This window comes from Rutilus rutilus (genome assembly GCF_951802725.1).
Source record: "Rutilus rutilus genome assembly, chromosome: 12".
Lineage (NCBI taxonomy): Eukaryota > Metazoa > Chordata > Actinopteri > Cypriniformes > Leuciscidae > Rutilus > Rutilus rutilus.
The window spans coordinates 13,768,376-13,795,948 of NC_140217.1; the positions used below are offsets into that span (position 1 = coordinate 13,768,376).

Here is a 27,573-nt window from a genome sequence, read left to right on the forward strand (position 1 = left end):
TCTTGAAAAATGTGTTTGGTGTGACGTAATTTCCAAACCGGCCTATCAGGATCAGTCACTCGTATGTGAAGGGCGGAGCTTTCATGAGCTGCTGCTACAGGGACACCAAGATGGAAATCCAGGGGCTTTCTGACACAAAAAACACTCACTACCAACATGGCGTCCCGCTCCACACAACATTCTCTCAGCCGACAACAGCTTCAGGGATTCATGCGAAAACACGTCTGACTGAAAATGCGATCTCGGATCTCTCGGGACCGCTGGGCATCCAAAGTGACGACAACAACAACCGGGCCAGATCGTCGCCGCTTCGGGTTGCGGAAAATGGCAGCGCTCTGTCTCTGCAAAACAGCCATCATAAGACATATGATATACCGTCCGCAGTTGCAGAGCTCGGTGACGTGAATGCGTCCAGGCAAAAGGTGTTCAATGAATTCGAGCTGCTGCCTTCTGTGTTTGAGAGGGCCGATGAACATGAGGACAACGATCTGCAAATGGCGCTTCCCCTCCTGGACACAGAAAGCTGTGAAGAAAGACACACGACAGAGAAACTTCTCAGCAACACCTCTGCCTCTTTAGGCAAGAGCCCAGATGAACTATATGTGGTTTTTAACATAGTGCATAAAGAAGATGACAGCAAGGAACGACAAATGAACTTTCAATACAAAGCAGAAGAAAATGGATCTTCATCGTCAAAGTCAAAGACTCTCAGTTCCCCTGTAGATTCAGATGGAAACTTCAACAGAACCTCGTCCAGATCGGGACATCTTTCAAGCCACAGTAGCTTAAATACCAGATTTGAGAAGACAGACCAAAATGTTAGACACGAATTCTGTCTTGTGGCAGAGAATAGAGACCCAATATTATCAGAAGACTATGCTGGGAGCAGTCAAACACCAAAGGTCTCTACTGTAGAAATGCTCAGCAATCATTTAGTTGAACATTCAACAGAAGAATTGATGCAGTGTTTGACAAAAAATAATAGCCTTGCATTTGTACCAGAGAACAGGGTTGCACCAGAGATGACTGAATTAAATATCATGGATTATGCAACTCAAGAGTCCAGTAGTAATGGGGACTATGGTCCTGATGGGACTCCAATACCTGTAAATGAATCATTCTCTGGGACCATCATGATTAACAATCAGAGTATCATTGTGACTATTGAAAATGGAATATTGACCCTAGCCACCCCGCCAGAGGGCTACGCTTACAAGGAGGATGGAATGATAAGCTTAAAAGAACATTTGGGAATGAAAGACAATGAAGATCTTGTGCTGCTCAACTATGACGGTGGAAGTAAGTCCATTGGGAAAATCAGCAATGTTTCCTCAAGTGTACAAGATGAGCCTAAAGCCAGATTCACCAGCAGTGACTCGGAATTGGCTCTAGCTGATGACTGTTTGCTATCAGAAATGGGTGTTACTCTGGACTCTTGCCCACCAATTAAGCAAGAGGAAGGAACCATTTGTGCTATAGAAGATGGGAATAGTGTTTACCAAAATTCTAAAATCAAATCAGTTGCTTGTGAAGAACTACAGCCAATAAACCTATTAACTGTATCTGGATTGACCAAGAAAGGTTCAGTAGTAAAGTATAGATGTCCCCAACCAGGCTGTTCCAGCACCTTTGACACCCGGCAAAATCTCAAAATTCACTTGGTTCTACACACAGAGGACCAGCGTCCCTTCAAGTGCACTGTGGAGGGCTGCGATTGGTCCTTCACAACGTCATACAAACTGAAACGGCACTTGCAGTCTCATGACAAAGTGCGGCCTTATAAATGTGAATGGGAAAACTGTGGTCGGCGTTTCACCACAGTCTACAATCTAAAAGCTCATGTTAGAGCACATGACCAGGAAAATGCATTTATCTGTGAAGTATGCAGTGAGAGGTTTCGCACTGCCACGAGGCTCACTAATCATCAAAGAACACATTTTGAACCCGAGAGACCACATAAGTGTGAGTTCCCAGGTGAGCTGAACTGATATCTTAATATCTCAGACAAAGTTGACAATAGGCAATGGCAATATTGCAGATACTAATACCGACCTGATGGTGGTGTTTCTTTTCCTCCTCAGGATGTGAGAAGACCTTCATCACTTTCAGCGCCCTGTTCTCCCACAACAGAACCCACTTCAGAGAAATGGCTCAGTTCACTTGCACCTATCCTGGCTGTGACAAGCGTTATGACAAGGCCTGTCGTCTCAAAATACACCTCCGCAGCCACACTGGTGAAAAAAACGCAGATACTTGGAATAAAGTCATATCACTTGAATTTTTTAACAGTAATCTCTCATTTTTTCCCCAGGTGAAAGACCTTTTGTTTGTGATTTTGATTCCTGTGGCTGGACCTTCACAAGCATGTCTAAATTACTGAGGCACAAACGGTGAGAAACAGTTTCCAACCTTTATACCCATACATGCATGCACATTTATACTGTATATGCTATTGCTCTACAAGTTTCTGGTAATTGTGAATAATATTGTTATAAGTAACATATATTTTAGGGATGCACCGAAATGAAAACTGTAATAACTTGTTTTCATGACAGATTTATTCAAACAAAAAGTAATCAAGACATCACTAAACAGGTTAAATAAAAATACAATGAATATGTAATACAGTGCATATATTTAGCAAAATTCTCTTCTCTAGTTTTTTTCTTCTTCTAGCTTACTAATGAGTTTATGGACACTGAATAGCTTTCTTGAGGTAAATGTAACGTTAGGTGACATTGTATAGCCTACAAGCTGTTTATTGACGTCTTTCCCCGGTTGAAACACTCGATCACATGAAACAGGATTCATTTCGGTAAGTTGTAATGTATCTTTCAACATACCTTCTGATGTTCCCCCCATGTTTTTTTTCATGCTGTAACTAGTAAAGAGGAGATGAGACGATCAGTTCACATCCGTGCTTCCCCTTGGAACTGAGGCAATTCAGTGATGTCACACTAAGAGTGCCAAAACAACGTTTAGGCCTATATATAAGAATTTTAAAATTGAGACTTTGCTTCATATTAAAGTAACAAAGCTTTTTGCGATTATTGGATGGCAGGCGCGCACAAAGTTTTCTTCATGCATCATCAGAAAACAGCTAAAAGACTAAAAGATTTTATATTTAAGAAACCATATCATTACCATATAGAAATTAATTTTGTCAATCCAAAGCTAGTCTCCACACAGTTGACATGTTTGTTGTAGCTTATCCACGTTGTGCGCACAAAATAGACTTTTAATTAGCGCTTCTCCGATGGCACGTTTTGACTGGGTTCAGTGTCTGTTTCGGCCCTCCAAAACCATTTCAGGCCATCCCTATAATATCTATAAAAGTTTCATCATATTTTAATAAATAGTAAATGGTCTTAAAAATAATCCAAACTAAATCCTTTAATATGCTAAAACTTAAATACCCTTTAATGCACCAGTGTCCACCACATTTTGGATAACATCTAAATACAATTTAGGTAACGTAACACTGAACGGATCTGTCCACTCCAGTGGACTGCATGCAGGTTTAAGATAGAAGTCATACTATTTCAAGTCAATGGAATTTTATAATTTCAAAATATGTATTGTTTAAAAGCAGCATCAACATGTTGTTGAAAGTCAGTCTCAAGATTCCCAGTGATTCATTAGGTGTTGATCTTCATCTGCAGGAAGCACGATGATGACAGACGTTTTGCATGTCCAGAGGAAGGCTGCGGGAAATCCTTTACACGGGCCGAGCACCTGAAGGGCCACAGTATCACACACCTGGGTACCAAGCCATTTGAATGTCCTGTTGAAGGTCAGTATTCAAGATAAATGGCAAAAATACCTCTGTAGGTCTTTTATATTTATATAATTTAATATAGTTAATCAATATCACCGTTTTTTTCTCCAAATAACTGCATGAGTACAAATGTGATATTGAATTTATACAAAAGTTCAATAAACAAGAAGTTGATATTAATTGACTTGCATTTTAGACACAATTTTGCCTGTTTTTGCTCTATTTCACCAACGAAAATAGTTCCAAACAAAGCCACAGGACAGGTGTGCATCTCTTAGCAACACACGGCGGTGTTTCGTGACCGTTTGAATGAATGATTCTAGGGCTGCACCATTAATCGGAATTACCAGTGTTTATTAGTCTTTAAATGCTCCTGTCGTCTGCTGTGTTCAGACTTAAGTTTTGTTTGACTACATTCAGGAAGTGTACTTAATTGGAGCAGATAAAATAAAAAGGGAGTTCACATATCTGACTGCTTGTATTCACTGATGAAAATGTAGCCTTGTGCAGTAATATTGCAACGCATCATGAAATGATAATCGTAATCTAATTGAATTGAATTGAATTGAATTGAATCGAGAGACCAGTGACAATTCACACCCCTAATATATATATAACAAAAAAGTAGGGCCGGACATGATTTCGTCTATTGGGAATTGATTGGATCATTGTCATTTCCTAATGCATGTAGTCCCGCCCCTGCGCAAGTAAACACATTATCAGAGAAGAATTGTCATCGCAAGAGGGAGGGGAAGTTACTTTGTTTAAAGATTAAAAGGGCACATGAATTAAAAATAAATAAATTCATGTGTAATAAATACAGCAATATTCCATAAATAGGAACAATCAATTCTGTTTTTATGGTCACTTTAACAGCTACAGGCCTCAAACAGTACAGGGCTCGAATAGCATTCGTTAATCAGCAGCGGTTGATTTTGTATTGTACGTTTTTAGTACGTTGTGAAATGTCTGACACTTTTCTTTTAATACTACTATTTCAGATTTAATTTTGTAATTGTTATTATTTGTATTTAAATGTGCAGGTTGTAATGCGAAGTTTTCAGCTCGCAGTAGTCTCTACATCCATTCTAAGAAGCACAAGCAGGATGGAGTCAGTCTGAGGAGTCGCTGTCCTGTTGCTGGTTGCACCAAACACTTCTCATCACGCAGCAGCCTCAAGACACACATGCTTAAACACCACAACCTCAGCCCAGGTACACCGACACTCACACGCAACTTCAGGGTTATAACTTTATAAAACAACATTTAATAACCCAAACAACTAACTCCTTTAACCACTTTAGACACAATGATTGCTGGCAGCACCAGATTTTGTTTACATTCACCTCACACTATTACCATAGGATTCTTATAATCTTATAATCCTTATAGGATTTAGGACTCTAAGCTTTATTATTTTATCACGATTTATGATAACTGTTACAGTGACTAATTTTTCAAATTTTTGTAAAAGAAAACATGAAATACAAAATCAATTGGCAGTTTGATATTTAAAATATATTGATATTTCAGCCATATAAACCGTCAGCATGTTAAATACAGTGATACAGGTTTTTAGTCAATACCACCCAGCACTACTGAAACCAAAATTAGCCAAAGATATGTTTGGTATTCATTGTTTATGGCTGGATAGACCTTAGGCTCATCAAAGTGATATATTAAAAAACTGAATGTTTAAATTGATTGTGTAACCATAACCTCTGTGTATCAACATAATGTTCCGTTCTTCCTGCAGATGTGTTGAGTCAGTTGGATGACACATCCACTTTAACTCCCAGCAGTGAACTGACAAGTATTTCACAGGCTGTTAGTGCCCCCTCGGGACCTGCAGGAGCAGAACTCAGCAGTCTGGACCTATCATCTCTCTTCTCCAGCATTCCTGCATGTCCTGGGACCACTGCTGTCTCTATAGGGAGTGAAAACAGCTCTGGGGCAGGATCCTTCTCCATGGACATGCCTTTGGTTAACGCCGGAATCCTCACAATAGATCCGGCATCAGTCGGATCGGCTCTTAACGGGGCAAAAACTGTGGATCCTCTCATTTTAGCAGCTGGGCAAGGAATGGGCGTCCATGTATTGGAGACGGGATTGGGTGCTGGAGGAGGTGGAGGGGTTTTGCCCCATGCCACATTGCATTTGGATGATGTGCAAACAGTCAACCCAGAAGAGCTGGGAACACTAACTGCTCTGGCAATTCAGAGTACTGCATCTTCAGAACAACTCCACCCTCTGAATTCCTGCAATCCTTTGACTGTAGAATCCCCATCTACTCTCACGCCATCACTCTCTTCATCACTCACTCCGTCTCTTTCGTCACTGACTTCAGCTCTTCCTTCAGCACTCAGTTCATCTCTTGTTCCTTCTCTCTCCTCCTCCATGGCTCTCGCGGCAACTCCTGTAGCGGAGTTACTTTGTCCGCAGGCCAAGGCTGACCTGGCAGGCAGTGAGACAGTCGGTGGGCCCTTGTTAAGCAGAGTGGAGGTCATGGCTCAGTCAGATGGCAGTAAGGGGATGTGTCAGTTTGTGTTCCCCAGCCACAGTGGATCCTACAGTGGGCAGAAAACAACAGAATTGCCCTCGGTCACCCCCTGCCCTGTTATGGTTAGTTGGAAAGCGAGAGCACATGTTAATCTTGAAATTTCTGAAATTGTTAGCCATAAAATAGAATTTAAGCTTCCTTTAGGGCAGGGGTGGGCAAACTTTTCGGCTCAAGGGCCACACTGGGTTTTAAAATTTGACAGAGGGCCGGCCCAGTAGCAGATTATGAAACACGATTTCATCTTTTTTTTTTGCGTGCATATGCTGCACACTGTAAACCCCTAGGATTAGGGGTGCGGAGTGCGTGCCTATTACACGCCATTAAAGGGATAGTTCGCCCAAAAATGAAAATTCGGTCATCATTTACTGACCCTCAAGTTGTTTCAAACCTGTATGAATTTCTTTTTTCTGCTGAACACAAAAGAAAATATTTTGAAAAATGTCGGTAACCAAACAGTTGATGGACCCCATTGACTTCCATAGTAGGAAAAAAAAAATACTATGGAAGTCAAAACTATCCCTTTAAGTGCGTATCATATGCACGCGAAAACTGCGTTTCATAAGAACTACAAATACAATTCGTGGTATTCGCACTTTCATGACATCGGGCTGAGCAAACACATTTACGTTGTGGCAACGTCTGCGCGAAATTCAACAACTGAGAGACGACATTCTGACAATACATTTTTTATGCTAGATATCCCCCATTTAGCATGTTATGTTTTGAGGTTAATTTTTAATTAGTCAGATGTTCAATAATTATAGCCTATACTTTTTAAATATTGTTTATCCTTATTATTATTTAATGGGCCTAACCATAAATTAGAAACAAAACACCTAAGTGTACACTTAGAAGAGTAAAAATGACAGAAGGTTACGTTAATTCAACGTTATTAAAACTGCATGGCAATCAATTTGCACTTCCAAAAGTCATACATTTGTGAAAAAAAAAAAAAACGAAATAAACGAATATACAAATTTATTTTAAGTATAATAAAATAAAACATAAAAAGCAAAGGCAGATCAGAACATTTAATGAACAAAACCGGGTTCAGTAGCCTACATGGCAGACAGGGGAGCGTAGTCGAAAGCCGGGCGATAAAGGTCGGTAAACGGATTAACGGAATCAGTCAGGAGGATCCATCCACAAATCCAGAGTAGGCAAATTAAATAGCAGACAAATCAAAGGAAAAACTAAACGTGTGCAAGCGGTTACCAAACATTTTTTTTCTCTGTGAGTTTTCAAAAAAAGGAAAAAAACATTAACGTGCACCAAGTCTATGCCGCGGTCTGTTTGGTTTCCATGGTGACGCGTCTAGCTTGTTACGTGACACACCGCAGCCACAACAGCGCTGAATGAATGATGATCTGCTTTTATGTCATTTTTCCTTTTTTACATTTGTTAGCTATGGCATGAAATATCTGATATTCCGATTGTCAAATATATGCAACGCAATATATATAAAGCAAAGTATTGCAAGAAAAAGGCAAAATGAATGCGATCTTAAGACATTTTTTTAAATACTCGACGGGCCGGATTAAACAGCCTAGCGGGCCGTATGTGGCCCCCGGGCCGTAGTTTGCCCACCCCTGCTTTAGGGGCTTTCGCACCAGAGGAACCTTTTCACACCACAGGAACCTTTTCACACCACAGGAACTAGGAACGGTTTTAGTTCTAGGAACTCCTTTTGGAGGAACTAATTTAGCTCCTACTTAAGAGTAGGGTCTAAACCAGCACTATAGGAACTACCAGTGATGGTAGTGACGCGGATTGGCCGAGCGCTCGCGAAACACCGGCACCCGCCATTTAAAAAAGAAAAGGCTGTGTAAACTCACAGATTATAGCCTGGAAAACAGTGATAGATGGACCTCTTAACCCTCACGCTAAGGGGAAAATCCAACGCAACTTTGAGGGGACCTAGCCAAACATGATTATGTATTTCTGCTCAGCTAGCAACACTAGACATCAACCACACTGCATATGCTAATACCTTTTCATATACTGTCTACTTTCTATGTATAACAGTTCTATCTAATAACGTTTTAGACAGGACTGTTAGACAGATCATAAACTAATGAATGGAGAATGCGAGCACTGTGAGCTCAGGCTCTGGCGTTCTCAGCACCGTCAAAATAAAGGGCCGCCGTGCCGTCAAAATAAGTCACAACAACACACCGCTTGCGTCACTTCAGAGTTCCTACTGGTGGTGCGAATGCAACCAGGAAAATGTTGCTAGGGGAACCATTAGTTCTTGAGGAACCACCCTGGTGGCTAGTTCCTAGAACTAAGTTCCTAGAATTACATGGTGCGAAAGCCTCTTTTATTTTGTCAAATGTTCCTTTTTCAGTCATTTTTAAGCAAGTTAACTCAAATGTCTGACTGTACAGTGTTCTTTTGTTCTGCCATTAGGAGAGCAGTGGATCAGCACGCACAGACTACAGGGCCATTCAGCTCGCCAAGAGGAGGAAACAGAAAGGCCCAGGCTCTTCCACATGTGCCTCAGAGAACGGACAAAGAAAGACTAAAGGATCAAAGGGCACTAGCTCTGCTCTGTCGACTAATTCAAGCGCTCATTTTGGAGAAGGAGCTGCTACAGGAAATGGTGAGCTACCCATCCGGGATCCGGTGACAGGCGCACAGTTTGTGCAGATTCAGCTGTTGCAGGTGAGATCATGGGAAAGAATTTGGAAGCATTCTTACTTCAGTTCAGTACATTGATTTGAGTGTGTTTGTTATAGGATGACCCTGCTGCTGATGGAGACTTGGCTTTCCAGTTGAGTTCACAGACCTCATGTTCACACTCTCAGCTCACTGTGGATCTGCCTGTCAACATCCTACAGGTTCATACAACTATTAAGCCTCATATTCATTGCATCATTTGTATTCTCTTTTTATTTGTAGTAGAGTGTAGTTGTAGTTTTTTATTTAAAGATTTATTTTCAACATTATTTGCCTTCAGATAAGACAGTAATTTGAAGTGGGAGGAAAAAAAATCTGTTCCAACTGCTAATTGCCTACTAGTTTATCAATGACATTAGCAGGTGTCATTCCATGTTATTGACATTGCTGTTTCCTTGCTGCTAAAAATAAACCTTGTGTAGGGCAAAGATTGTTTTTGTATGCCAATGGTGCATGAAATGCATATCAGAGATGAACAAGAAACACCACATGCTCTGTGCATGTTGCTAAAAGTCACCGGCTCTCATTAGCTATGTTCCCATCAATCTATTTTTTTATTCGATTTTTTTTGTGAATTTTGGGATATTGCATAAAAACAATGCTGCATGGAAACACCAAAGTGTGCCCAAGTTCTAAAAATGCACTTAAAAAAACTGGTGCTCAATTGAGCCTGAATTTTTTTTATCCGATAAGAAGACATGCGCATAAACTACAGTGCAAACACATTTATAACCATAATGACGAAGCAACAAAAAAAACTGATTTGTGACAACTTTTCACAGTCTTGTGGGTTTATTTAGGATCCGTTCAGATAAAAAACAAACAATGATTTCATTCCATTACGTGATTGTGTGCCATAAAATGACCCTGTTGTGTATTGCAATTTGGAAATTCTGGACATACAAACTGATCTAAATATTCTCATTTGTAGGAACCCACAGTCATGGCCGAAGATGAAAATGGATCTGATAACTCCCAGTTCACTGGTAGCACCATCAACCTACAAGATTTGGAGTGATAATAGAAACAGGAGGTGCTACTCAAGGACCATATGACGGGCCGTCTCTCTCTTTCTTAGATGATCTTGTACATTTTCTCAGTGCCTGGTTTTATCATTGTGTAGTTTAATAAGCAAATCCCTTCATTCATGTTTAAAACAGGATATCAGAATAGTATTGTGCTCCATACAAAAAGCTAATTTTTTTTTTTTTTTGATCATGTTACTTGATAAATGCTTGTTTTTTTTCCAATATTTAGTTTTTAGATCTGGTGACTTGTGAGCACACACAAGACACATGGTAGTGAACATCATTGATCCGTCTCTTAACCAGAATAAATACTATTGGTCTATGAAATCTTTAACTGTTTATGTAATTAATCAAGTCCGTCTAATTTGACCTTAACTTATTTGCCTGGTTGACCATTATGGAACAAAGTTGTTTTGATGCCTATTTTTGTATGGCTTTGTAAAGTTCAGATACACTTATGTTCCATGTTTGTAAAAAAAAAAAAAAAAAAAAATTCTACTTTTTATAAAATGATGCAATTGAAATGTATTTATTAGCTATGGTTTACTTCAAAACAGGTTAATAAAATTTTACATTTAAATAAACATTTTCACTAGTTTGTGTCTGTAAATATTTGTCAATTTCATATTCTTTGTTCTCAAAAGCTTTTGCATGTCTATGATTCATACATTTATATTCATGTCCTTTCAAACTTCAAAATTTAAACCTTTGTAAAAACAAGGAAACATGTATATACTTGATGCTAGATGCTATCTACAGTTAGTTGTATGTAAATGTGATCCAAATTCGACTATCTGCGTACTTTTGATTTAACTAAAGAAATACAGGAACTCTTCTTTTTCCTGGTCCGTGGTTTCAGCGCTTTTGTTTGGCTGACGTTTGCGGACCGTGGGCTGAGAGCGTGGCATCAGCTTCTTAACAGACTAAAAGAATAGAGAAAGCATGTTCTCACTCTCACTTTGTTTAAAAAGCAATGTCAGTCATTTAAAGAGGTCATATCATGAGATAAAAGATTATTATTTTTTTTTTATTTTTTTTTTGAAGAAATTGTGACAAATATTAACATACTGCATTGCATCACACAGGTTACATGTCAGGGATGTCAATTGGTTAATCAGAAACTTGACCCACACTGTTACAGTGAGGAAATAGACAATGTGGGATAGATACTATTATTCCTAAACACCAAACAAAAAGTTAAGATTGTTTTGTGACCCTGATATAAAAAAAAATGCCTTTTTTCAAGATTTATACATTTCAATAGTAAATATTGAATATTAAACATTTTTTATAGTAAAATTCCATAAAATTGAATGGAATAATCCTTACATTTTATTCATATTATGAATTAAGAATTTCAAATGAGTAAAAAAAACGAACTTAATCAAATATTTTGTATAAATCTTAAAGGTGCTCTAAGTGATGTTGGGTGACGTCACTTCTTGTTGACGTTTAAAGTATTGTAAAAAAAAAACGGAGGCTAGCTAGACCCTCCCTCCTCCTCATCCGCACACTAACCCCCCTAATGTTGAAGAATTTTCCCTTGATTCATGTCTGAGTATGATGCAATGAAAATGACAAGCATGAAAAAATAGGTCTGAAAAGGATGAGAGAATGGATACCCAGTATGCATAAGAAATGCAAAGTGTCAAAATACTGTATGAAACAGAACACCATTATGTGAGGTTTTGGGCTGTTTGACCAATAGAGCTAATTGTGTCAAGGTCACCAGGCGTGACAGAGGGGAAGAGATAGATTTGAGGGTATCCATTGGAGACTTGATGATATGAAAAAGGTATAAAAAATGAGTGCTGGATACTGTAACTTCAGATGTCTGGATGGCCAGCCGGCTTCTCCTATATTGTTTGTACAATAAAGTTAATTCTTCTGACCTGGAACCTCGACTATGAGAAACTTCTTTGAGACCTGAACCAAAAAGAACTTTGAATTTGCCTCAACACTAACTCTATCCCCAAATCCTTCTTGTCGGTTATTGGCTGGAACAGTTTGTTATGTTTCGTGGTGCGGGTTAGACCAGTTTGTTTTTGTTGCCGTTTGTGGAGCCTGTGCTGTCTACAGAGGTGTTTTTACGGTGTGTTCAGGGGACAGGCAGCTAGCGGATAGTGAGGAGATGTTTGCTCTATGTGACAAAAAACGTTGGCCTTAAAAAACGTGTGACATCGCTTAGAGCACCTTTAAGTTTAAACATTTAAAACTTTTTTTTTTTTTTATGTCTATTCCCTTGTTCCATTAAGATTTATACAAAATATTTTATTAAGCTCTAGTGTTTTTACTCATTTAAAATTCTTAATTTATAATATGAAAAATATGTAAGGATTATTCAAATCAATTTGATAGAATTTTACTATTAATTGAAATGTGTAAATCTTGACCTGATTTTTGAATGAGGGATTGAATGATGAGGGAGTTGCAAATTCGTACATGACTATAACCTGCAGCTGGAGTGATTTTTTTTTTTAAACTGCTTTTCTTATAGGAGGGTGATAAATGGTCACAAAATTGTGGGAAAATAAATATGACCCCTTTAATAGTGATAAACAATTGTGATATACTTTTATGACTAGAGCCAAAAGGTAAATTAAGCATTTGTTGCACTAAAACTTGTTTTCTTTTCTTACCGTTTTTTTTATCTCATTCTGCGATCTTTCCAAGGCTTTTTTCTGTCTTTCCTCCTGTTGTTTAATCTGCAAATGTATCTTCTCATCACGCAGTCTAAAGGGTAAAAGAAGTTTAGAAACGAACTAGATACAGATGATTTTGTTGCTGGTTTAATGTTATATGTACACTGACAAAACATTGGTGCAAAAACAATTCTCACTCAAAAATGACTAGAAAATGTCACTATTAGAAAGAAACGGCAAGTAACATTGAATTGAACATGAAATATTGAAGTACAAAAACTAAAATAGTATTGAAATAGTACAACTCAACAACAAATTTTTTTTACAGTGTATAGTCACCTCAATCTCCTCTCTTTCTCTTTGGCACGTTCAGCTATACTCATTTGGTCTTTTGGAATCGTTTCGGCATTTTCCAGAAGCTGCCCCAATTTTTCCTCAATGGCTGTCAGCATCTGCAAAGTGTTTAGGTTTGCCTCCGTTTCCCCCACACAGCAGTGATACACCTCCTTCACCTTATGGCTCAGTGTGTCAAGAGTCTTGTCCTGAGGGCAGGGTACAAGTATTCTTAAGTCACTAGATATGTTTTTAAACAAGTCATCAGTGTCTAATGATTTATCAATGCAAAGATTTTTAGAAGCAATGAGTAGTACTTGTGTCTTATCAGAATTTAAAAGAAAAAACATTCTAGACATCAAATCTTTAATATCTTTGACTCAAGATGAACAGCACGACTAAGTGATATTGCTTCTACTGCTGTCTTGTAGTTGGATGTATGGCATATTTTAGGATTTACAGAACAGGCATATTTTAATTTACAGAACCTTCCTACATTTTTAAATGATTGTTGTAAATCTGTAAAGATGACATCTTGAATGCATATAATTGAAATCATCTGAAATCAACAGTCTTGTCAAAAACTATAAAAGATTACATTGGAATTTTGCACGTTCTTCAAGTAAAATCTTGCTCTCAATTGATTACAATTTAAGTTTGAATCTATCTTTCCCTCATGGACCATGGTGAGTTTTTGGATCTGGTCCATCAAGTTCATTATCCTGACAGTGCCCTTGTTGCTTTTAATCAAAAGGATTCGGGATCCCCCTTCACAGTAAGGGTGATGGATCCCACCTCCCTGAATCTGCTTCAGTCCTGGAGCTATTCTCGGAATCCATTCCTCTGCACTCCCTAGCCTAGACCACCCAGTACCGGTGGTCCCAAGTTCAGTGGACCCAGCACTGCAGTCCCTAGCCTGATGGTCCCAAGTCTGTTGTTTCTTCCCCCATCTTTGGTGCTTCTAACGATGCACACTTCTCTGTCAGACACCCGAGGCCTTGCCTGTTCTGTCACGGCCGTCCCTGAGTTCCCCGTGTTCATGGTCTAGTCACTGTTACGGTTTTGTTCATGTGTTTTGCTACCTTGGACGATCTGTTTTGTTTTGCTTTTTCCCAGGCTCTGAACTTCTGGAGTATTACTTGTGTTTTGTTTTTTGTAAAATTTTATATTAAATAAATATGTTAAAAAACTGTGAGAACATCCACAGCCATAAAGTTGTGTTCCATATTTGAGGCCCCACTCACCCGAACTATCCTGCCCCCTCAGTCAAGATGAATGTGAAAATGCATTTTAATGATGAAACAGGGTTCTTTCTAGCATTAAAATTAGACTACTATAGCAACATTTATTTAAAGACAGTCTGTTTCACAAAGTCACAAGTGCATTCATGTGTTTTGAAGAATGCGTGGCTTTGGAGAGCGCCCTGAAGAAAGGGTGGGATCTCATGCTTTCAAAGCTAACTTGCTATTGCTAGCCGCTCTGAAAACTACATAGCCAGCATTGGGGAACACAGCTTAGTTTAAAGGTAGGGAGGCCAGTTTTCAACTTAAAACTTTAGGAGTTATCAAACACCTAAAATTAGTGTCTGAAAGATTTTACAATCCAGCCAAATTTTCCCTAACTCATGTGATTTTAATAAATATTTTATTAATATATAAAACACTACTTTGTGTCATTGTTAAATCAAGTTTTTTTCTGTATATTGAAATTAAATGACCTTACCTTACCTTAAATTACCCTAAATTAATTAACAAGAATTCATGCATGTATATGTGTGTAAAGACAGTAGGGCTGCCAAAGTTAACATGTTAATGTGTGAGATTAATTAAATATTTAAGATTTAGCACTGCATTTCTTAAAGGCAAATATGCATTAATTGAAGCTCAACAAGGATGAAATGTCACTGAGTACATTACACTGTTAATGAGAAGACTGGCAATTTATTTTTATTTTTTTCATTCATTCATTTATTTATTTTTTATTATTCAGGAACTGGATGCACTAAATGTGGAAGTGAAAATATACAGTATATTCATATGAAATTTTAAGAATTCAAATGGAAGATACTGTATTTTAGGTCAGCCCAGACAAGATGATTAATTGTTAATTTGTCAAGGAAGCTTACAAAGAAAATTACAAAGTAGCACAACAGAAGACAAATATGAAACCCACAACAACAACAAAAAACGCATACCTGGTCCTCTGGTTTGTACTGTCCAAAGCTGAAGTGTTTGGCTTTCAGTTCAAGCTCTGCTGTTCTCTCTCTCTCCTTTTGAATGGTGCCACTCATGAAATCAATCTGCTCTTTTAGCTGCTTTGACTCAGACTCCCTGCATATGCACAAACAAATATATACATTTATCTACTGGTATAATTAAATAAAAAAAACATATTGGTGCAATTCTAAGGCACATAGGTACACACATGTTTTTGCGAGTCAGTTCAGCATTCTGTCTGAACTCCTCCAAAGTCTCTTCTGTCTCTCTAGTGTTCTGGATGAGAGAAAGGTTCTGCTCTTCCAGCTCAGTCATCAGATTCAACAGATCCTGAGGATCTTTGAAGAAGATTTCTGGGTCCTCCTAATGGAGGCAATAAAGTGGTAATTTAAAACAAGGGGGTTAAGGAGGAATCTGCTACATTCCCATTCATCTCATTGGTAGTTGCTTGAATGGTACAGGAGCCCCCCGAAAGAACGTGATTTGAAATCTGCCATATTTTTTCATGGCCGCTCAGGTCTCTTTTGAGCCAATCACCTGAACTGTAAATGCCATGTGACTAATCACTCGGGACAACGTTGATAGGTTGATGGCACCACAAAAATACACACAGCTCAGTCCTTTTCTAGCGGTGGATGTAACCTCAGCTGTGATGTCAGTGGTTGTAGCCAGGAAAAAATATATTGCTCAATGACAAATTAATTTTGACGGTAAAAAAAAGTTCTTAGAAATGCACTCTTTGTGAGAAAAGATAACATTTAAGCAGAGGAAACATTAAGAAAATTTTAATGACTCATTTTAATGATGTAATCAATGTTTCACCAATATCTAATTTCACCAATATTTCACCAATATCTTGAATTTTCATGTTCATAAATATCATTACATTTTTTGGAGTCACAAAACATGACATTTTACAACCTGAACTAACCTTGCCTTGATATTTTAAAAGACTTGCTGACCTTGACACACACTCAAGTGTCTGTGATATTTATTTATTTATTTTTGCTGACAAAAGGTTTTTCAAATATCAATAAGCGTGAAACAAACAGTGATTTGTTAAAATATTGTTGTATAAATAAAATATTGTAATTTATCTTTTCAAGAATTTCATTCTTTCGATGAGCCTTTCTTTCTTCAACATTCTCTTTATATAAGAGGTGTATTCAAGTTATAGTACATGTCAACTGCATGTATTTTTAATAAACATTATACCATTGACCTATATTATTTCATTATAAGTTCATTTCACACATTTATATGATAAGACCTTAAATAAATGAACCGGGCACTGAAAAAACATCTGTTATACTATAATTAAATATTATCAAATAGCAACATATACAGCCTATATTTGTTGCCTGAATGGCCATCAATGGAGAAAATTCCATTTTGCTGCCAGACGGTATAGTTACAGAATTTCTTGGCAAAGGCAAACAGAACCATGCTATCCAGCCAAACCCCTGACCCCTTAATTTTCAGGTTGTAGGTTTAGGCATAAAACATAAATCTGTACTGTATAGTACATAAGATTAAATTTGAACAATGATTTGGCTGCTTAATTCAAAAGAACTAGTGCAAAATGCCCGTGCAAAATCATTTTTTGTGTGTTTTTAGTAATTGTTGGTTTGGTGTGTTTGAGTGCTCATTGTTACAATTACACAGCAAAAGTTCAGTGCCATTTTTATTTGTGCATGGTAGAAAGCATACAGTGAACTCCGAGAAAACGCTATGCTTGAGCAAAAATTTTGTGAATAGGCTACTACAAATGATGCCCGTGAAAGAGACTGTGAACGCATTGAATAGGATATGTTTAGTTGGTGAATAGCATAGGCTACTATTACACAGTAGCGACAACGTTAAGCGCACCAGAATGAAATATAATAATCAGAAGTAAACAGCATAGCTGACTTACAAGATTCAACGCAGAGCACCTAAGCTTACGCAGAGTAACATCTCTAAGTTTGTTAAGGGTGTTCATCAGTCGGTGGAGGAGGACCAGGGCCAGGAGGCAAACCACAGTGCCCCAGACCTCCCTGCTCAACCTACTCAGAGCACAGGAAGAGTCGGTGAACCCGAAAGTCCAAAAGACTTCGAGAGGAAACCACGGTTGAACTTACCACCAGCAGCAGACTCCCAATGGGCCCAGCTGGATGATGATCTAAATACCATCCTGAAAAACACTCTGAAAGGAGATGCAGCCAAGAAGATCAAGATCATGGTTGACATTGTGTACCAGGCGTGCCATGACACATTTGGCGAAAAAGAAGGCAAGACTCCTAGGCCACCAGCAGGGCCTAGCAGGAGACAGCGGCAGATCAAAGAACTGCGAGAAGAGGTGTACACCACCAAATGGCAAAGGCTCGAGAAGGGCATCATGGCAGGATGCACGATTTCCGTGGCCCTGTTCATAGCGGCTATGAATCTGTTGCTAAAGGCAGGAGAAATGCAGTGCAGAGGCCCGCAAGCAGTCGACGGCACGAGACACCCCGCTTGTCAAGCTTTCATGGACGATGTGACTGTGATGACTCCATCTATTCAGGGGACACAGTGGATCCTGAGCGCACTGGAAAAAATGGCAACATGGTCACGCCTGCAATTCAAACCAGAAAAGTCAAGGAGTCTCAGTATCTTGAAGGGGAAGCTAACAGGAAATATCTTCAACATCCAAGGCTCTGAGATCCCAACAATCCAAGATCAAAGGATCCGATGCCTTGGTAAGCAGTACGACAGCTCTCTAAAGGACAGCGGCAATCTCACTAATACCAAGGCCCAGCTGAACACCTGGCTCAAGGCAGTCGAGCACGGCCAGCTGCTCGGGAGGTTTAAAGTCTGGTGCTTCCAGTATGGCATCATACCCCGGCTAAAATGGCCCTTCCTACTCTACGACTTTCCCATGTCCCAGGTGGAAGGAATGGAAAGACTGTGCAGCAAGTACTTGCGGAAATGGTTGGGAGTCCCCCCATCATTCAGCGCAGTCAACCTGTACAGCAAGACCTCCAAGCTTCCCTTGCCAGTCTCATCAGTGGTTGAGGAGTTTAAAGCCACCAAAGCAAGGACAGTCAGTACACTGCTCTCGTCTAAAGATGGGAAAGTAAGACATGCAAGCAAGACCATCAAATTCGGCAGAAAGTGGAAACCCCAGCAAGCCGTAATGGAAGCAGAATCCTACTGGAAACACCAAGAAATCGTAGGCGTGGTATGCCAGGGACGCCTGGGCCTCGGACACTATAGTGATAAGAGGTGGAGCAGGGCTGATACCAGAGCTAGAAGAGGCCTTGTGGTGCAAAGAGTCCGCGAGGCAGCAGAGGAGGAACGTCAGGTGAAAGCGATTGGACTTGCTTCTCAGGGTCGATGGACGCAGTGGGACCAGGCACAGGAGCGACCATTGTCTTGTAAGGAACTGTGGCAGACCGACCAGGGGAAGCTAAGCTTTCTCCTGCGCTCAGTGACTGACCTGCTGCCAACACCAAGAAATATAAAGATCTGGGGCGGAGAGGAAGACCCATCTTGCAACCAATGTGGAGCAGCATTCTGTACACTAAACCACATTCTGGCCGGTTGTCCAAGGGCATTGGCAGAAGGCCGCTACAGATGGAGGCACGACAAGGTCCTCACGGAAATTGCCAAATGGGTGGAACAGCAGCGAGTCAAAGCCAACAACAAGCAGGCCTACCCGCCCTAGTCCACAACCTTTGTGAGGGAAGGAGACAAGGCTCATAAGACCGGCATGGGGGCCAAGAACCCACCCTCTACCTTGCAGCGAGCCTCTGATTGGGAGTTGAGAGTGGACCTGAAGAAGAAGCTTGTCTTCCCTCAGGACGTGGCAGTGACATCCCTCCGACCAGACATGGTCCTGCTATCCATCCATCCATCCATCCATCTTCTTCCTCTTATCCGGGGCCGGGTCGCGGGGGCAGCAGTCTAAGCAGGGATGCCCAGACTTCCCTCTCCCTAGACACTTCCTCCAGCTCTTCCGGGGGGACACCGAGGCGTTCCCAGGCCAGCCGGGAGACATAGTCCCTCCAGCGTGTCCTAGGTCTTCCCCGGGGTCTCCTCCCGGTGGGACATGCCCGGAACACCTTCCCGGGAAGGCGTCCAGGAGGCATCCTGAAAAGATGCCCGAGCCACCTCAGCTGGCCCCTCTCGATGTGGAGGAGCAGCGGCTCTACTCTGAGCTCCTCCCGAGTGACTGAGCTTCTCACCCTATCTCTAAGGGATCGCCCAGCCACCCTGCGGAGAAAGCTAATTTCGGCCGCCTGTATCTGGGATCTTGTCCTTTCGGTCATGACCCACAGCTCATGACCATAGGTGAGAGTAGGAACGTAGATTGACCGGTAAATCGAGAGCTTCGCCTTGCGGCTCAGCTCCTTCTTCACCACGACAGACCGGTACAGCGACCGCATTACTGCAGAAGCTGCACTGATCCGTCTGTCAATCTCCCGTTCCATCCTTCCCTCACTCGTGAACAAGACCCCAAGATACTTGAACTCCTCCACTTGAGGCAGGAACTCTCCACCAACCTGAAGCGGGCAAACCACCCTTTTCCGACTGAGAACCATGGCCTCAGATTTGGAGGTGCTGATTCTCATCCCAGCCGCTTCACACTCGGCTGCAAACCATCCCAGTGCATGCTGAAGGTCCTGGTCTGATGGGGCCAGCACGACAACATCATCCGCAAAGAGCAGAGATGAAATCGTGTGGTCCCCAAACCTGACCCTCTCCGGCCCCTGGCTGCGCCAAGAAATTCTGTTCATAATTTTTTTTCGGCGACAAAGGGCAGCCCTGCCGGAGTCCAACATGCACCGGGAACAAGTCTGACTTACTGCCGGCAATGCGAACCAAGCTCCTGCTCAGGTCGTACAGGGACCGGGTAGCCCTTAGCAAAGGGCCCCGAACCCCATACTCCCAGAGCACCCTCCACAAGATGCCGCGAGGGACACAGTCGAATGCCTTCTCCAAATCCACAAAACACATGTGGATAGGTTGGGCAAACTCCCATGCACCCTCCAGCACCCTGTAGAGGGTATAGAGCTGGTCCAGTATTCCACGACCGGGCCGAAAACCACACTGTTCCTCCTGAATCCGAGGTTCTACCATCGGCCGGATTCTCCTCTCCAGTACCCTGGAATAGACTTTCCCGGGGAGGCTGAGAAGTGTGATCCCCTTATAGTTGGAGCACACCCTCCGGTCCCCCTTCTTAAAAAGAGGGACCACCACCCCGGTCTGCCAGTCAAAAGGCACTGTCCCCGACCGCCAAGCCATGCTGCAGAGGTGTGTCAGCCAAGACAGCCCCACAACATCCAGAGACTTGAGGTACTCGGGGCGGATCTCATCCACCCCCGGTGCCTTGTCACCGAGGAGTTTCTTGACTACCTCGGTGACTTCAGCTTGGGTGATGGACGAGTCCGCCTTCGAGCCCTCAGCCTCTGCTTCCTCAATGGAAGACGTGACGACGGGATTGAGGAGATCCTCGAAGTATTCCTTCCACCGTCCGGTGATATCCTCAGTCGAGGTCAACAGCTGCCCACCTCCACTGTAAACAGCGTTGGTAGGGCACTGCTTCCCCCTCCTGAGGCGCCGGACGGTTTGCCAGAATCTCTTCGAGGCCGACCGATAGTCCTTCTCCATGGCCTCACCGAACTCCTCCCAGGCCCGAGTTTTTGCCTCCCCAACCACCCGGGCTGCAGTCCGCTTGGCCTGTCGGTACCCGTCAGCTGCCTCAGGAGTCCCACAAGCCAGCCAGGCCCGATAGGACTCCTTCTTCAGCTTGACGGCATCCCTTACTTCCGGTGTCCACCACCGGGTTCGGGGATTGCCGCCTCGACAGGCACTGGAGACTTTACGGCCACAGCTCCGAGTGGCCGCGTTGACAATGGAGGTGGAGAACATGGTCCACTCGGACTCAATATCTCCAGACTCCCTCGGGATCTGGTCGAAGCTCTGTCGGAGGTGGGAGTTGAAGATCTCTCTGACAGGGGATTCGGCCAAACGTTCCCAACAGACCCTCACAGTACGTTTGGGTCTGCCGAGTCTGTCCAGCTTCCTCCCCCGCCATCGGATCCAACTCACCACCAGGTGGTGATCAGTTGACAGCTCCGCCCCTCTCTTCACCCGAGTGTCCAAGACATACGGCCGGAGGTCAGATGAAACAACCACAAAGTCGATCATCGACCTCCGGCCTAGGGTGTCCTGGTGCCATGTGCACTGATGGACACCCTTATGCTTGAACATGGTGTTTGTTATGGACAAGCTGTAACTAGCACATAAGTCCAATAACAAAACACCACTCGGATTCAGATCAGGGGGGCCCTTCCTCCCAATCACGCCCCTCCAGGTGTCACTGTTGCTGCCCACGTGGGCGTTGAAGTCCCCCAGTAGAACGACGGAGTCCCCAGTCGGAGCACTTTCCAGCACCCCTCCCAGAGACTCCAAGAAGGCCGGGTACTCTGCACTACCGTTTGGCCCGTAGGCACAAATGACAGTGAGAGACCTATCCCCGACCCGAAGGCGCAGGGAAACGACCCTCTCGTTCACCGGGGTGAACTCCAACACATGGCGGCTGAGCTGGGGGGCTATAAGCAAACCCACACCAGCCCGCCGCCTCTCACCATGGGCAACTCCAGAGTGGTGAAGAGTCCATCCTCTCTCGAGGAGTGTGGTTCCAGAGCCCAAGCCATGTGTAGAGGTGATCCCAACTATCTCTAGTCGGAATCTCTGAACCTCACGCACAATCTCAGGCTCCTTCCCCGCCAGAGAGGTGACGTTCCATGTCCCTAGAGCTAGATTCCGTGTCCAGGGATCGGGTTGTCTAGGCCCCCTCCTTCGACTGCCGCCCGATCCACTTAGCACTGGCCCCTTACGGTCCCTCCTGCAGGTGGTGGGTCCACGGGAGGGTGGCCCCACGTCACTCCTTCGGGCTGAGCCCGGCCGGACCCCATGGGGGGAGGCCCGACCACCAGGCGCTCGCATACGAGCCCCAACCCCGGGCCTGGCTCCAGGGTGGGGCCCCGGCTGCGCCATGCCGGGCGACGTCACGGTCCTCGAATTTGTAGGCATCATAAGGGTTTTTGAACCGCTCTTAGTCTGACCCGTCACCTAGGACCTGTTTGCCTTGGGAGACCCTACCAGGGGCATATAGCCCCAGGCAACATAGCTCCTAGGGTCGTTCGGGTGCTCAAACCCCTCCACCACGGTAAGGTGGCAGTTCAAGGAGGGGATAGTCCTGCTATCCAGGAGCACGAAATCCATCATAATTGCTGAACTCACGGTGCCCTGGGAAGAGAGGCTAGCCACGTCACACCAATTGAAAAAAGCCAAGTACCAAGACCTGGTCGACGAAGCCACTTTAAAGGGGTGGCATGCAACCAGCTACCCCATTGAAGTCGGGTGGCGCGGATTCCCAGCAAAATCGGTGCGCTACTTCCTCCAGAAGATGGGCCTGGAGCCGAATCAGCTGAAGAAAGCCAACTGGGACATAACTGCAGCAGCCGAGTCCAGCTCAAGATGGTTGTGGCTGAAGAGAGCCCACAGTTGGAATCCTTCTGCAGCTGAAGGCTAGGCAGTCTTCATGGCCCCACTCAGGCGAGGTGTTCAGGTTAAGGGGCGAAACACCTGAGACCCTGAGATCCCTGCTGAGGATGCGGAAGGGTTCCAACAATGTGGATGCTCCAAGGAATACCATCTTGGAAGAAGATCTGCATCACCATAGTTAGTGTAGTTCCTACAGTGGCAGAAGCAGCTTGTGGCAAAGCATCTTTGATGTTTATTTCACCCAGTTAACATCCACAAAAGAATAAGCGCATCGATTCAGGGAGCAATGCAAAGTGCCCGTGCAAAATCAGTTTTTGTGTGTTTTTAGTAATTGTTGGTTTGGTGTATTTGAGTGCTCATTGTTACAATTACACAGCAAAAGTTCAGTGACATTTTTATTTGTGCAAGGTAGAAAGCAAATACTGATACTGACATAACGACATACAATAAATGTGGAAAATTGAACTACACGATTCAGGGAGCAGGCTACACAGTGAACTCCGGGAAAACGCTACTTAAGCTCCGCTGCTTTCTTCTGTCTCTGGTCCTGGGCTGTGCTCACTCAGTATCAGTGTGAGAGGGGGAGGGGCCAGCTGTGCTCACTCAGTGTCAGTGTGAGAGGGGGAGTGGCCTGCGCTGTGCTCACTCAGTGTGCAGTGTGAGAGGGGGAGTGGCCAGCAGCTAGAGCGGCAAAAGCCAGTGTGTGCTTCTTTTATCGATATATATTTAACAATATATTTTGCATTTCTAATCCAAACAACGTCAAACTTGGCACTGCACTTACGCATGCCCGTAGCAAGACACCTGTCAAGTTTGAAATCCATCGGACTAACGGTTCGAGAGATATGCAAATAACACACACACACACACACACACACACACACAGACAGAAAGACGTTCCCGTAATTTATAGATAGATATAATTATACAGACGTAAACAGCGTAGGTGACTTACAGATTCAGTTAACATCCACAAATGAATAAGCGGGACGATTCAGGGGGCAGGCTACACAGTGAACTCCGAAAAAAATTTGTGAATAGGTTACTACAAATGATGGCCGTGAATAAAATATAATATTCAGAAGTAAACAGTGTAGCTGACAGAGTGTTTATGTCAGAATGTTTATTTTTAAACCACAACCTTCTTGGGGCTTCTTTTACCGATACATTTAACAATATCTTTTGCATTTCTAATCCAAACAACGTCAAACTTGGCACTGCACTTACTCATGGCCGTAGCAAGACACCTGTCAAGTTTGAAATCCATCGGACTAATGGTTCGAGAGATATGTGAATAACAGACAGACGACAGACAGACGTTTCTGTAATTTATAGATAGATAGATGTTAGTGGATATTAACCTCACAATCCGAACTGTCAGTCCCAGGTGCAGATCTAAAGTGAAAACAAAGCATTATTTATGAGTCACGCAAACACGCAAAGCTTTTTTTACACTCAATGCTATGGTTTGTACATACATTTTGCTGCTCTGACGGCCGGACTTCACACTTTGCCTAGATGAAGCCCTGGCCTCCCGAGAGGATGAAAAACCATGAGCCACTCGTCTTTCTTCACCTATATGTGTTTTTGAGTACATTTGTTTTAAAGAAAACCAGGCAGTCAATAATTAAAACTGTGTTCAGAGAATTTATACTTTGCACTCTTATTTTAAACAAACATCATTTTGAAAGCTTGTAAAGTTGCCAGCGTACGCTTGCTGTCTGGAGGGACCGTCTTTCTCTCTCTGTTCTTCTTGACTTTTTCTGTCTGCTTTCCATCACTCTCAGTATTGGTGGAGTCAGTAGAGTGCCTGCTTTTGGATCTCTGTTTCTCTTGCCACTCTGGGGGTGACAGCATCAGCAGAAACTCTTTATACTTTTTATACTCCTTCAGGATGTCCTCATACTTAGAGATGTCACTAAAATAAAAGGATAAGCAGAGAAAAAAAGATAAAGAAACAAGATGAAATATTTTGGAAAGCATCTAACCATACAAATTGTTTATACCTCTTGATTGCCACCATTTTGGAAGTAGTCTTCTTGATCTCAGCTACTTTCTCCAGCTTCATCTTGGTCTCCTGCTCAGCACTGAACAGTATTTAATGGTTTTAGTCATAAGATTTCGGCCACGTATTCTGCTGTGTTAATGCATGCCCATGTAAAAAAGAAATCATTTGATATGCCAATTTATTATCTTTTAAACATTGAGTTTCTTACTTCAAGCATTACAATTCAAGATATCAACAGGACTGTAATGATAGTACTTCTGTTTCTTTATAATATTTTATAAGTGCAAGTTAGTATGACTGGTACGTTTTGATAGCTTCCACAGAATTCTTGTCATTTTCTTTCAGAAATTCTTCAAACAAAATGGCATCGTCTTCCAAGAACTTCTCAGCTCTTGTCAATTTTCCCTCTTCTTCTGCGGCCATTTGCTCTAGAAGCTGAATCTCTTCTTTCTTTACTGCCAGAGAATACTAAAAAAAAAAAGTAATAGAGAACATGTGTACGAAAACAATCAGACACAGAAGAACAGAGAACCAAACACAGAGGTTGAGTAAAGAAAGGCCCGTCAGAAACAATGCATAAAACAAAGACGGTGAGCAAATGTCTACCTGGCTAGTGCTGAGAACTAGAAAAACAAAATATCATCTTACCTCAAGTAAGAACAGCTCTCGTCTCTTAGTGATATATTCATTCATGCTTCCTTTATCAATTTTGAGGTCTTAGAAAATGAGAATAACAACAGTAGGCTTTTTTTAGTAGGCTTACATTTACATTTAGTTGGCTTACAACAGTAGGCTTACATTTTTAGGCTAAACTTTTTACTTGCTGTGGGTTTACAAGTTTGATGCAGACGTGGTGTGGTATGGCATGGCTCACCTTTGATAGATGCCCTCCATGCAGGTGTAATTTGGAGCTGTCCATGAGTGTGTGTGACTAGTGTGTTACTCTCCCCTTCTTTCAGTTCCTTGCTCAGTCTGGCTTGTCTTGCCCTAGTTCTGGCTGCAAATGTCATCTTCTCATGGACTGGTAAATCCAACTTACTTTGGTGCTCCTGCCATGACAGAGTGCACAGTTCAACTTCTAGCACACAGCTTCAGACTTAAAGCAAGTGCTTACAACTAAAACATGAGATGCCTTCCATCTCATGTCCTTAAACTATTTTCCTTCCTTCTCAAAGCTTTTTACCCCCAAGGGAATGTTCTCATAAATCAAGCGTAATGTCAGTTCTGGCAGGTCACGTTAGTCAAGCTCGCATCAGCTGACTCTCAGCTGATCCACGTCTACCTATAGGAATACGACGCCTATCATAGCGTCCATATATAAGCTCCTTCAGTATTATCAACAGATATCGCGTTTCTCAGGAGCCAATTCCCTCCTCCATCCCCTGCTCCTCCTCTCTGCCAAGTCAGAATTTGGCATTCTGATTCCCCTTTGCCATTCCTAAATTCTCGAATTATGTTATACATTAAAATATTGACATTAATGATATCTGTTTACCCTGAGGGGGGATTTTGCTGCTCTCCCTGCTCTTATCCATGCAGGGAGTTCTTGCCCAGAATAGAACCATACCACCAATCCTAACTGTATGCTAATTGTCAATTGTATTTGACGATAGTGGTCTTGACAGAACCTTGGCTAAAGTTCTGGCAAGGTTTTCTCAAAGTTGATAACAAACATTCTTCCAGTAACATTAATGGAATGTTTTTTCAAAGTTATCTGGTCTTTAATGTTCTCAAAACAGTAACACAAAAACGTTTTACATTGTTCGTGGAACTTTTTTTTTTTTTTTTGTCTAGCTCTCTTGTTTCTAAACATTCAAACTTTCTAAAGTAACATTCCCAAAATGTTTGCAAAATTATAAAATGCAATGTTCCTCTAACATTCGTATAACCAAGATTTTTTGTTTGTTTGTTTTTTAAACTGGATGTTTGTCATAACAGAATGGGAATTTTAGTAATACATTCTTAGAACATATTTTTGTTAGCTGTAAGTTAGGCTGTTTTTGTAATACAACCCTGATGTCGTTTTAGTTTAGTCGTTTTTATTCTTTAAAGGGTATCAGCTAAAACTCAATGTATTAGCCTAAATTATACAAACCAGCATCCTCTGAGTTTTTTCTCTGTTCCTCATCTGGAAAAGATCATTGTGTTCAGGGATTTTGAAAGGATTCACATCATCGCTGCTTTCTAAATTAAACAAACATACACACACATCCATACTTACAAGGATATTTCATTGATATAATGGTATATAATTGATATAATTCATTGAAGCCATATTCTTCAAAATATCTTCTTTTGTGTTCAGCAGAAAAAATAAATTCACAGGTTTGGAACAACTTGAGGGTGAGTAAATGATGCCAGCATTTTCATTTTGGGGTGACCTATCCCTTGAAGACACTCAAACCACCACAGAAAACTGCATTTTTACAATACTATAAATGTGGGGACATTTGGTCCAGGACCACACACACACACACACACACGTACACACACACACACACACACACACACACACACACACACACACACAAACAAACACATTCAAACAGCTTTAACGCATCTAACCAAATATATATGGCCTGATGTATTTTTTTCATTAAAAATAAATCTGCTTGCCCATAAATGAATCACCCATGTATGAATCCATAATGTGTCTTACTGTGTGCTGATGTTGCAGATTTGGACATGCTGCTCTAACGGTAAATAGCGAATTACATCAATTCAATTCAGTGCTCTCTAAACCTGCAAATGGATCAGAAAGAGTAAACCCGTTCGGATGAGCCAGTTCGAGGAGAC

The 27,573-nt window shown here is 42.0% G+C and overlaps 2 protein-coding genes across 2 annotated transcripts; one reads left to right on the forward strand and one right to left on the reverse strand.

Moving 5' to 3' along the window:
• The first annotated feature begins 54 nt into the window (after positions 1 to 54).
• LOC311300523 (zinc finger protein ZXDC) lies at positions 55 to 10,629 on the forward strand. Its single transcript, XM_084424836.1, has 9 exons — positions 55 to 1,974; positions 2,082 to 2,234; positions 2,312 to 2,390; positions 3,663 to 3,793; positions 4,822 to 4,992; positions 5,535 to 6,400; positions 8,748 to 9,002; positions 9,077 to 9,178; positions 9,949 to 10,629. The coding sequence occupies exons 1-9, from the start codon at positions 84 to 86 to the stop codon at positions 10,033 to 10,035; spliced, it is 3,735 nt and encodes a 1,244-aa protein (XP_084280962.1). The 5' UTR covers positions 55 to 83; the 3' UTR covers positions 10,036 to 10,629.
• cfap100 (cilia and flagella associated protein 100) lies at positions 10,513 to 27,573 on the reverse strand. The gene is made up of 14 exons (XM_084424837.1): positions 27,437 to 27,573; positions 26,873 to 26,961; positions 25,652 to 25,826; positions 25,426 to 25,493; positions 25,082 to 25,245; positions 24,776 to 24,856; positions 24,482 to 24,687; positions 24,248 to 24,344; positions 24,131 to 24,164; positions 15,445 to 15,599; positions 15,215 to 15,350; positions 13,027 to 13,229; positions 12,685 to 12,778; positions 10,513 to 10,968 (listed from the first exon to the last, which is right to left on the reverse strand). Exons 1-14 carry the CDS (start codon positions 27,462 to 27,464, stop codon positions 10,855 to 10,857), a joined length of 1,644 nt encoding a protein of 547 aa, XP_084280963.1. The 5' UTR covers positions 27,465 to 27,573; the 3' UTR covers positions 10,513 to 10,854.